The sequence below is a fragment of the Catharus ustulatus genome, chromosome 8 (genome assembly GCF_009819885.2).
Source record: "Catharus ustulatus isolate bCatUst1 chromosome 8, bCatUst1.pri.v2, whole genome shotgun sequence".
Lineage (NCBI taxonomy): Eukaryota > Metazoa > Chordata > Aves > Passeriformes > Turdidae > Catharus > Catharus ustulatus.
This window is the reverse complement of record NC_046228.1, coordinates 4,080,836-4,093,005: the sequence shown is the minus strand read 5'-3', so window position 1 is coordinate 4,093,005 and position 12,170 is coordinate 4,080,836. Positions and strand designations below refer to the sequence as shown.

The 12,170-nt window shown below is 39.0% G+C and overlaps 1 protein-coding gene across 2 annotated transcripts; it reads left to right on the top strand.

Annotated features, from left to right (window-relative positions):
* The first annotated feature begins 306 nt into the window (after nucleotides 1-306).
* On the top strand, nucleotides 307-11,939 carry BUB3 (BUB3 mitotic checkpoint protein). 2 transcript variants are annotated; one of them, XM_033066637.1, is made up of 9 exons: nucleotides 307-350; nucleotides 483-600; nucleotides 2,675-2,869; nucleotides 3,351-3,420; nucleotides 4,399-4,550; nucleotides 7,281-7,439; nucleotides 8,717-8,894; nucleotides 9,407-9,623; nucleotides 11,598-11,939. In XM_033066637.1, exons 2-9 carry the CDS (start codon nucleotides 592-594, stop codon nucleotides 11,605-11,607), a joined length of 990 nt encoding a protein of 329 aa, XP_032922528.1. In that variant the 5' UTR covers nucleotides 307-350; nucleotides 483-591; the 3' UTR covers nucleotides 11,608-11,939. The 2 variants fall into 2 exon arrangements, with proteins under 2 accessions (XP_032922528.1, XP_042635473.1); XM_042779539.1 differs by lacking the exon at nucleotides 11,598-11,939 and having other exon boundaries at nucleotides 9,407-9,627.
* Nucleotides 11,940-12,170: the final 231 nt, after the last annotated feature.

The window sequence follows — 12,170 nt, the reverse complement described above, 5'->3', positions numbered from 1 at the left end:
CCGCCTTTCGGACTCGTATTTTTTTAGGGGTAATAACTCGTGTTTCGGGTTTTATGCCTTCACACCGCTAAACCCCAGCAGCAACCTCTCTTTCCCCGCAGCACCATCCCGTGTGTTCCCTCGGGGACATCTCCCGTGCCCCTCCGTTCCCACCGGGGGTGGGACGGGGACAAGGGACCGACCCCTAGAACGCCACCACTGCCCCGGGAGCCGCGAACTACAACTCCCGGCATGCCCCGCGGCGGCGGGCTCGCGGGGCACGTCGGGGACGCAGCGCCACGCGCGTTCGAAGCGGCCAATGGCGGGGGCCGGGCGGCAGTGCGCGCGCGCGGGCGGCGGCGGAGCCTGAGGTGAGGCCGGGACCGGGATCCGGATCCGGGCTTGGGACCCTGGGCACGGCCCGGCTGTGCGTTCGTTCCCCGCTGTGCTCTCCTCCCTCTCTGTTTCCCAAACCCTTCCCTCACTCTCTTCCCTTCCCGCAGCGTTTTCCGCATCCCGGCGCTCTCCACAGGGACCGAGGCCTCGGCGCTGCCCTAACTCCGAAAGCTTTTCCTTGGCGGCCCGCGGAGCAGCGGGAGGAGCTCGTTCAGCATGAAAACGGTACTTTGGCTTTCGTGTTTTGGGAATAAAAGCGCGGGCGGGGAGTTCCGAGGCTCTCACCAGAGCGTTTTGCTCTGTTCCAGCAACTCCGGCCAGCTGAGTGACCCTGTGCCGAGAGGAGCTATAAAAGCATGCATTTCTTGCTTGTTGACTAAAATTTTTTTTTTTTTTTTTTGAAAACTGAGCCCCATAGTTAAGTCAGAATCGCCATTTCTTTGTAATCCATTTCTCTATAATATTTAAAAGCTTTTTTTATTGTGGTGCCACAACATTTTACCAGTACTTAGTTGTCTGAAGTGGGCACAGCACCGTGGTTTGGCAGTCCAGCTATTTTTGTGAAAATGTGGAGCTCTGGGTCTCATTTTTTTTTTTTACCATCTGTAAGAGGCCGGATATACTTAAATTCTAATATTATGAACATTGTTCTGGATTTAAAATATCTTTGTGACATTCTTCTAGGTTTCTAGCTTTGCCTCCTGGAGTTGTTTTTGGGCCAGTTAATAATTTGTACCAGACCTCAAATAATACAATATTTTTTACCTCAAACCTCTTGTTTTGTTGTTTGAGTCTTTTGGCCTAAGAAGGCACAGCAATAAGCTTGTCCAGTTTAATTTTCTCAGTTGTTCTCAATTCCTTTAGATTTTGTGTCTCTGGACCTGCATCTGAAGCATCCTCAGCAGGTGCTGCTGAATTCCAAGCAGCTTTCCCACGGAAAGATGTGTGGTAAAACCTCAAGCCTCTCATTTCACAAGTGTTCCCAAAGCAGGGCTGAAAAAAGGAGCTCAGAAAGCAGCTTTAGTATTAAAAGGTTTTTTCCCCTCATCACTTCATGCTTAAATAGCAGAACTAACCCTCTCTGTTGACACAGTGGGTATTTTTTTGTGCTTTTTGAAGGATGCCTTAGAGAGCAAAGCTCCCACTCAAGAAAATCTCTCCAGTGCAGGAATGTGTGTTCCTCACTTTATTACAGAACTTGATGATTGTTTAGTTGGTGACAAGCACTGAGCTGAAACCATTGTGCCCTAAATTTGCACTTTGCCCGTGTCTCCTGATTTATTCTGAGAGGTGTAATCTTGCCTTTGCAGTTGTGGATATGAATTCTGTAACAGTTTTACAGAAAATCTGAGCTGATTCACTGCTCTGCCCCTTTAGCAAAGGTGAATGTGCTGTGGAGGCCTTGAGAAGCCTTGAGAAGAGGTTGTGGTTGTTTTGTTGGTGGATGTGTAAACCTGCAGTTTCTTCTTTTAGAGTGTAAGGTCTGAGCTGTTTTCCAGCTGAAATTTGCAGTTCATAGCTTCTGCTCTCCTTGGAATTTTCCAACAAACTAGTCCTGGAATGGGATTACTGCATTTGCCTTTGGAATCATTGCTGTTGGATTGAATTGTTGATGTTTTTTACTGGTTATATCCCAGTTCCATGGTCACTCCACATTTCAGCCCTTCACAGAACAAAACTTTCCTTTCTTTACCTGCCCTTTGGATTCTAACAGAGGGGGAAAGAGTCTGAAAGCTTTGTGTTGCACGTATTTCACAGCAATTATGGAAACCTAAAGGTCTGAAAGTTTCACAGTGCCCAGAACTATCTAGAAGATGATCCAGTTGCAATTCTTGGAAGTGTGTGACAGCCATATCAATCCAGGAGCAAATCAACACACTTGGAGTTTTCAAATCCAATTCCTTTTTGCTATCACACGTTTTTTAAAGTAACTTCTTGATGTTCACAATAACTTACAAATATTTACTTCAGAAAACAGCAGAGTGAGGGAAATACTTTTGTAAGTAACAATATCTAAGCTTATAGGTTATGATAATGATAATAATATTTTTGTGTTGTTTATTCATGTTGCATTTGATATTTAAAAACTCTCTGTAGAGAAAGGCATTTATTGAGGTTTTGGACAGGGATGGGCATCTTGAATTTTGGAGTTTGTGAGAAATTTGCATGTTCTGAACCTGTTCTGTGTGAAAGGCAGTGAAGTTTTCAGGTCTGCCTTTCAGAGGGCTCAGTCTTGTTCACTTGCTAGGCCTGTGTTCTTGTAGTCATTAAAATTGCATCTGTGCCTTATTGTCTGCAGATGACGGGATCAAACGAGTTCAAACTCAACCAAACTCCAGATGATGGGATTTCATCAGTAAAGTTTAGTCCAAACACATCTCAGTTTCTGCTTGTTTCATCCTGGGACACAACTGTTCGGCTCTATGATGTTCCTGCCAACACCATGAGACTCAAATATCAGCATTCAGGAGCTGTCCTGGACTGTGCTTTTTATGTAAGTGTGGGAGGGGTTTTTAAATTATTATTTTACAGCTGTAGAGTGCCCAAAGTATGAGGAATTGTCAGTTCCTGAGATTAAAGAGGGGCCTACCTGTGCTTTTTTTCACTGACTGTTTTGTCATGTGGCTGATGCTGTACTCTGGATCAACACTCAGCTTCTCAAATGGTATCTCCCTTCTAAAGCAGTCTTCGGATTGCACTGCACCTAGATGGGACTTAGGTTATCAGTCATTTAAAATATGAAGAAATTATTTGGTGTAGCTTCTGACTTCTAAAAATTTTAGTTTTACTTCTGAACTAAAGAAATTCCTTTCGCTCAAAGCACTTAAACATTTTGTAAAGCTTCTGTCTCTTTAAATCTGGGTCAAACCTTGACATTTGTGTCTTAATCTTCTCAAAACTCTTGAAAGCAAATCCTCTGTTATGAATGCAGAGCAGCCATGGAAACTTATTAAGGTAAATTTTATGTTTTGTAGGATCCTACTCATGCCTGGAGTGGAGGGCTGGATCAACAACTGAAAATGCACGACTTAAACACGGACCAAGGTGAGCAGATTGAATTCCAAATGCAACTGGCCTGAGCTTCAGATTTATGTACTTACATGCACAGAGTATTCTTCAGGTTCTTTAGATGGGGGATATTTAAGTATCTGTCAGAATTACCAGTGACCCTAATAAGGAACTCCCAAAAAACTGGAAGAATTTGGCATTGCCAGAAAGTTTGGTGGTTATTTGCAGGATGCCTTGAATTGATTTTCTGATGATAATCCTGCTCTGCCATAAGCTACACTGACTCAGCTAGGGGGAAGTAGCCAAGCTGAACTAAAACTGTGCATGTTGTTTTTCAGAGGTTTGTGGTTTGGATGTATTTAGAATTATCTTTCATGGCAGAGGATATATAAAGCTTTTGCTTTTGTCAAGCATGGGTTTGTGCTACAGTTTTTTTTTAAGAACACATTGCTTGAAAATAACAATTCCAGTGCCTCATTGGTGCAAAATATGGAACTGGTTTGTCTCACTTTTTTGTGTGTTTTTAGTGTTAAAGAGAAAAACAAATTTCAGCCAGTCACCAGCACCAGCCAACACCAGGGCTTCAGAAATGAGTGTGTGCAGTAATGGTACTAAAAAGCTCAAAGAATTCTGCCACAGCTGACCTCCTACAAGTGTTTTAATATTTTTATTAAGATGTAATACTAATTGCTTTCTCTTGCCATATTATTGATATACACAATTTTAAATTGCTTGATGTATTAGTGTGTTATAAGTTGAAGATCTCTCAGTGACTGCCTAAAATTCTTAAATCCTAAGCTCAAGAGACATAAGCTTAAATATAGCAGCCCTGATCTTTGCAAAAGTTATGTTTCTGAAGGCTGAGCTGTGCTTATAGGGACTTCTGGCATAGAAATGCACCTTTAGAATGTCAGAAAATGCTTGTGCTGGAATTGTGTCCTTTTTTAAATTCTTTATTTCACACATTCTGACTGTAGGACCAGTAAAGTTGCAGTACATTGTGTTTTCTTACAGAAAACCTTGTTGGTGCCCACGATGCTCCTATCAGGTGTGTGGAGTATTGCCCAGAAGTGAATGTCATGGTGACTGGCAGCTGGGATCAGACAGTCAAACTGTGGGATCCCAGAACTCCCTGTAATGCAGGAACCTTCTCCCAGCCTGAAAAGGTATGTGCTGCATTCCAGGTGTTAAATAATGCATCCTGGGGCTGAAACATCACACAGGACACTGATGGGGCTGAGTTTGTGAAGCTGTGAGCTGAATTTGTGAAGTTATATTTAATGTTTTTTTTTTTTTAAACTTGGTGAAAATGTAGCATTTTAAAAGATTGGTATTCAGAATGTATTGCCATTTTTGATTAGGGCTCTGAACTTTCCCTAATGTTTCTTAATTCTTGGTGCTTGTGCTGGACAACTTTCTTAAAATTTAAAACAAATTTGAAGGAAAACCCAACATTTTGGCTTAATTATAATATACACAGTTGATTTCCTTAAATGGTGACATTTTAGATGTATCAGACCCTGGCAGTCCTAAGACCTGATTGTTTTGGAGTGTGCACAGAAAATATCTCTGTAGGAGGCCATTTATGTTGCCTGAAATAATATTTTAGTTTTTTGCTTGTGTTCAAAAAATCGAACAGAATTGCTTGTATTGTGATTTACCTGTTTTGTATTAATGCCTAGTAAATTTGGATATTCTTCTAAAGCTGAAATTCTCTGTGCTAATAGGAGACTCAGAGAAATAAGATAAAATGAGATGGTATCTTCAGCTTTTTCTAATGGCCATATGATGTTCTCATGCTGCTTACAGCAGTGTCATTGAAAGAATTAACAGAAATTCCTGTTATTTTTTTCCAGAGACTCCTAAGCACAGGCTGGCTTGCTGGATAATTTTACATATGAATATTTTTTTTTTGCCTGTACCTTTTAAAAATTTCATTTAGCACTGTGACATCCTATTGTCAAGTCCTAATTATGAGCCATCATTAACTCCCCTTTGGCCCTAAATAGCTCTTACTTTTGTTCCAGCAGAGCTGGATCTACTTCTGGTGAGACCTTTGTGCAGAATAAAGTAATTGCATTATTTCTAGTTTTGATTTATAGATGTATGTAGCATGTAAAGAACTGTGATAAATTGCTGACAGAATATCATATAATGGACAGCCACAGTGAATCAAGCTGCTTATTGGTTCAGCAAGGTTCATTATGTCATTTTTTTAATGCTGCCTTTGATGAATGTGTACACCTACTCCACTGCATGACAACGGTTTCATTTGATTTATGGCTGTGTGGTGGAGAAAGAACACTCACTGTACAGGTGTGACATCAGTTTGTGAAGAAGATTTAAGATATTTCATGTTCTTTATGCCTTTGTTTCCCTATGTGTACACAAACACATTTTATATAGTGTTTATGAATATTTCTGGACCAATTTTTATATCAATAACAAAAGCTGCCTTGTTAAAAGGTGTAACTGCTATTAGCTCAAAGTTTTCTTACCCTTTTTAAGGTATAATTTGGATCATCATTCTATATTTTCAGGAATAATTTGGATCATCAGAAATTTTGGGCAACTCCTGTGTGAATATCTTAAGACTTTTCCCCTCTTAAAATCTCAGTCTTAAGAGTTCAATAATCTCATTTTAGAGAAGAAAGTATCCTGGGCGGGGTGAGAATTGGTTAAAGGAAGCTTTTTTAATCTCTGTGTGTATATACGCACCTGTCTGTTTAGCTTTTTATTAGAAAGTAACTTTTTTGAAAATGTATTTGTAGTAAATGAAGAGAAAAGTTGTTGTATCTGATGTTTCAGTGCAGTCTCACCAGAACCAAGCAGCTTTGTTGGGCTCCATCAGAGAAGCAGAAAGTGAAAGCAAATGAAATTGTCCAAGCACATGCCAAAAGTAAACTGATTTCTTCTGGCAGGATACCAGATCTCTTACACTTCTCATTCCTCATCTGAGGAATACCCAAGCTCTGTTTCCTGTGTGTTTGGCTGCATGTGATCACTGGAAAAGGCTCATTCTCATCCATTGCTCTTGTTAGCAGCTCAGTGACAGCTGTAGGTATTGATGGTATGGATTCCATCTGCATGTGCATCAACAACTTGGAATTCATTCCTTAGCACAGTTTTTTTTTTTACTAAACCTCTTTCCTTTTTCTTTTTTTTTTTAATGTATTACCAGATGAACTGCATCCCAAGCAATAGCTGGAAACAACAAATTCATGCACTAAATATTTTCATGTGAAATTTGATAAGCCAAAATTTCCCACTGAGCCAAGTTTTGGGGTAGAGTTAAAATTCTAAGCCATGATCTTTTTTTTTTTAATATGTCAAGCATATTGCTTTCTTCAAATTCACTTCATTTTATTAAACTATACAAAGTAATGCGTTTTTTTAATGATCTCTTGGCAGTTTATTTTCTTTTATTAACATGAAGCTCAACTCAAAATATTAATTTTATAAAGAAAAATACTTGATTACCAGGTGGAGGAAAACAGAAGAAAATGTGTGAAGTGGTTTTGTAAAACTAAACTGCAGCATCATAAACTGACAGTGGGAATGCAAAACCAAGCAGAGATTAATTCCAATATCCATCACTTCCCCTCCTGTTTCTTTGGATGGGTTTTTCTTTTGCCATTTAGATCAGTAAATTTAATGCTTGGAATAGTTTTTGAGCTTTTGAGTGCTACAATAGGGTGTTGTTACTGACCACATTCCTGCTGCTTATCCCAAATTTGGGTTCTAAGTGTAAGCTGAAGGGAATTGTGTTGCTGTGCATTCCATGGGAGATGTCACCAGTTGTGCTAGAGCTCACTGCTGACAGCTTATTCTGTTCAAAGAGCAGGGGTTTTTCGGGCTAATATCAATATTAAATACTGTAAATATTTTTTTGGAAGGTCTACACCCTCTCTGTGTCTGGGGACAGGCTGATTGTGGGGACAGCAGGTCGCAGGGTGCTGGTGTGGGATTTGAGGAACATGGGATACGTTCAGCAGCGAAGGGAATCCAGCCTGAAGTACCAGACCCGCTGCATCAGAGCATTCCCCAACAAACAGGTATGGCAGCAATCACATTTCTGCTGAATATTCTTCAGGAAAATGGGGCTTTATTTTCAAGTTTATTTTTTTGTGAGGGTGTGTTTTGTAATCAAACTTTGGGAGGGGGGGAGGCTTCCTGTACGTTAATTCTTTTTAGTGCAGCTTAGCAATGTTTGCCACTGACTTACCAGCATATGATGTTGTCATTTTGTTCCTCAAGATTTGTCTCCTTTTTAGAAATAGCCTATTTAATGAATCACAATGCTGACATGTAATTAAGAAACGTTCTTCCCCTCCCCAGTTGCAGTAGAAGAGAGAAAGCCAGAACTGGTGGTTCTTAAGAAGCTTTTATGCATTGTAACCCAGGGTTCTTGAACAGTCTGTTAACAAGGGCAGGATTAAAACTGCATGAATATCATTTATGTATTTTTCTCTTTTTTCTCTCTGATTCTGTAGAACCCTGGATCCATTATCCAGGGGGAATTGTACAATTCAGGTGCTCCTACAGCTGTTCTGTGCAAGTTAACATGGTGTGTCTGTGGTATTTCTTTTTCAGGGAAAGCAAGAAGATTGGCTTTCTCTGCCAAACTAATTTGTAAGGGAATTTTCCCCTGTACAGAGTGATAGTACAGGAATTGCAAGACCTAGTTACTTGTTCTTGAACTGGCATGAATGCTTTGTCCATTTTCAGTTCTAGTTATAGTAAAACAAGCTGATCTTCCAGATTGTATTGTGTGATGGATTTTAAAGAGCCTTGTTATAGCTAGATATCATTGCAATCCTATTTCTGAAGAGATCTATTACAGACTTAACTCAAAAGTGATAATAAAAGCATCTCAGGTTGCTCCATGTCAGGACTGTAATTAACTGGATAAGTGAACATAACTTGTAATCAAGTTTCACTCAAAATACTATTTCAGCTTGAGTGTTTAGTGGTTAGTATAAAGCTCTGAACTAATTTTAATTCAATGCAATTCTGAAACTAAATAGTCCTGTGAGTATCTCTCCTATCTCAGATATTTAGGCCTTGGAGGGTAGGTGAGCTAATGCAAGGGGTTCTTATCTCTTGAAATTTTTTTTCCCCCAAGACAAGCTTGTGTTTGGACCTGCAGATGTAATCACAAATCTCATTGTCAGCTTTAAACTATGATGCCATGAGAATCTCTCTTAGAAAGCTTTTTTCTGCCTTACCACTTTCCTAGAATTTAGAAGGCTATGAAATAAAATTGTACTGCAGTCTTTTCTCCAGTTGTAAACTTCTAAAACATGTAGCTCCATTTTTTTTCTCTTGTTAGGGTTATGTTTTAAGTTCTATTGAAGGTCGTGTAGCTGTGGAATATTTGGATCCAAGCCCAGAAATCCAGAAGAAGAAATATGCGTTCAAATGTCACCGTTTGAAGGAGAATAACATCGAGCAGATTTATCCAGTTAATGCCATTTCTTTCCATAATGTCCACAACACATTTGCTACAGGTAAGTGCTCAATCCTTTGTAACACTTGCATCAGTTCCTTTAGTTTTGATGTAAACAGATCAGCCTTTATTTCATATGCCCTGACTTTTTAAGCATTTAAATTGTACTCATGCCAAGAATTTGATGTAGTGAGAGTTCTTAACTGTTAATATTTCTTCCTGCTTGTGTTTGGACCTGCAGATGTAATCACAGGTCTGTCTCATTGTCATCTTAAAACTGTGATGCAATGAGAATCTCTCTTAGAAAGTTTTTTTCTGCCTTACTCCTTTCCTAGAATTTAGAGAGCTATGAGATAAAATTGTATTGCAGTCTTTTCTCCAGTTAATTGCTTTAACAGGGAGTTTGGGAAATGCTCATTGTGCTCTTTACTGAATGAATCAACCCTGTGTTTTTCCTGACAAAGTAATTACGAGTAGTTTTCTTTTTTTCCTGTACTGCATCTCTTCAGTTTGATTTTTTTTTTCCTCGGTTATAATTTACAAACATTTTTTTTTTGCAACCCTGCCTTGCAGGCGGCTCTGATGGCTTTGTGAATATCTGGGACCCCTTTAACAAGAAGAGGCTGTGCCAGTTCCATCGTTATCCCACCAGCATTGCCTCCCTGGCCTTCAGCAACGACGGCACCACGCTGGCCATCGCCTCCTCCTACATGTACGAGATGGACGACATCGAGCACCCCGAGGACGGCATCTACATCCGCCAAGTGACAGATGCAGAAACAAAGCCCAAGTGAGTGTCTGCCTCACCTGCACTTGAGGCTCTCTATGAGCCTCCACCCCAAGATTTATTAATTTTCCTAAATTCATGAATAGCATTATTGATGGCAGGAGATAGTGCAGCTTGACAGTAGGGCTGGATTTGATGGTATCGCCTTCGCCCAAGCTTTCAATATCCGTAGGTTGATAGACGGCTGATGGATAAAATTGTGCCTGGTTGTTTAGTGGGAGAAGAATGTCAAACTCTTATCCTCTTTCAATAGGTGCTATTATATGAAGCTGTAGAGTTATTGCAAGCTCATTGCTTCAGGAATTGAGTGAAGAATTCAAGAATAATTTATTGGAGTAAATGTTACCGTGTTTGGATATTTAAAACTTGGATTGAATGCAATCTGTCACACTGAGTATGCACCCAGCTGTCAGAGTGAGCAGTGAATTTAGATTCTGTTCTAGGAAGGTTGTGTAAAATCAAGGGAAAAAGCTCTCTCAGTTCCTGGGTGTTGGAGTTTGCTGCAGCCCTTTGAGAACACACTTTTCTGTTGTTGTTGCTGTCAAAACGAGGCAAACTGATTGATGGAGGTAAAAATTCCTGTTCAGCTCATATTGGCATGAATGTTACATAGAAAAATTGCCATCCCAGTGCAGAATTGTGCTGCCCTTAATGATGGAGGCACAGGAACAGTTGGCTTTATTTTCAAATTCCTGTGCTTTATCACTGCTAGATTTTTTTCTCTTCTGGTACTCAATCTGTCTTACACCTTATCAGGTTGTCTCCATTATTAAAAGTGGCTGTGAAAACAGATACATAAATGATCAAATTCCTCAAGTTTAAAACCTCAAGACCTTTCCCTCCACTCCTTGGAATGACTTGTCTGTTGCTTTGGAGCAGCTCTTTTATACCTACAAAGATGAGATATTATTATTATATAATTTCCACATCTCGCACTTGGAGTTACTTATTAAAAAAAAAAGGCTGAACTATTTTAGTTTTTATTTTTGGGAGTTCCTCAAGTGGACAAATCCAAATATGATAATTAATTAAAAAAAATCAGGTTGTACTTGTTACATACATTTATAAGTTGTTTTGTTGTGTTTTTTAAAGTTGATAAAAAAATACTTGCTGTTGTTGATTTTCTAATAGTAGGAACTGCTTTCAGTTTTGGGTTTTTTTTTTATTCATTGCTAGTTAGAGTTGCTAATTCTGTAGATGCTTCATTCTGCTGTACAAGGAGGTTAATCTACAATTAAACAATATTTCCTCTTGGCCCTCCATTATTTTCTGAAACAGATGGTTCATCATTTCCTGGGCTGTTAAACACAGCAAGGTTAAGGTTAGACTCTTGGGAATCAGCTAGTTTGGAATCTTATTAGGCTGTAGAAGGAAAACTAATAAGAATACTCCTTAATATCATTTTGTGACTGTAAACAATTATTTATTAGCAAACAATTGATCCCAGAAGGGCAAATTGTTTGAGTCAGTAATGAGCTGAGAAAAGACAGAGCATCTCTGTGTATTTGGAAAATAATTGTAACGTAATTGCAATGCATTTAGACAGGCATCTTTTTGGACCTGTTTCTATCTTTAAATGAATTTCTGAAAACATTAACGAGGTTTATATGCTTTTCTGACATTTACAAGTTGCTTGTGCCAACCTTAGGGCACTAAGAATGATGGGTATATTTTAGTGGTTCAGTAGTGTGAGTCATCTCTGGTTTATTCTAAAAATAAGTTACTTAGGACAGAAGACTAATGGCAGTTTCATAGTGATCTTTTTGCATGTTAATTTGAGTCACAGTGTTTCTGCACAATGCATTCTTAGTGCATCAAGATGGTGCCACATTAGAGAATTTTTTCATCATTAAACTCTTTTATTCTGTGTCTTGGTACAAGTGAAAACTGGCTTTCTGCTCTCCTAGGATGTTGAATGTTCTACCTGCTTATGATTGCTCTAAATGTTCTTCCTAAAATAGAGTTTATTTATTGCAGGTCTACTTAGATACTGGTGCTACTCCTCTACAAGAAATGCTCACCTGCTCCTAACAAGGCTCCACTAAAACAACCGAAGTGAGAAGAACAATCTTTGTACTCCTGTTGTTTTTTTTTAATTAAGAAATGCTTGTTTGTTTATTGTAGTTTGTCTAAATCTGTCATTCCTTGCCTGCTTATAATGTTAGTGAAACTATTTTCTTTATCTGCTGTCTGGAGCTGAGTTCAGTCCTGTAGATAACCTTTTAAAAATTTAGATATTTTGTAGTATCTGATTTATGAAAACTTCCACTGCTTTCTTATTTGTTCAATAAATATCTATAGATTTTTTGAAAACAAAAACTTTGTGTAGCAGCCTTTACTGATCATGAAACAAATATTGAGACCAAACCCTTAAATTGCAGGAGTGTTGAGTTCCAGATCTTCCTGATGGAAAAATTTTTGAATCTTTAATCTTTTTCCAATGAGATGAACTGGGAAATAAGAAGTATTTTTTATTGAGTATTGCCATTAAAAGCTGTCTCACTCAACTCTGTTTGCAGAGCAGACTCAGACTGTTCTCCTGGTCACTTG

Coding starts and splice junctions, on each gene's coding strand:
- BUB3 (XM_033066637.1), top strand. Junction 2,870..3,350: donor TCCTGGACTGTGCTTTTTAT/GTAAGTGTGGGA, acceptor TATGTTTTGTAG/GATCCTACTCATGCCTGGAG. Junction 4,551..7,280: donor CCTTCTCCCAGCCTGAAAAG/GTATGTGCTGCA, acceptor TTTTTTTGGAAG/GTCTACACCCTCTCTGTGTC.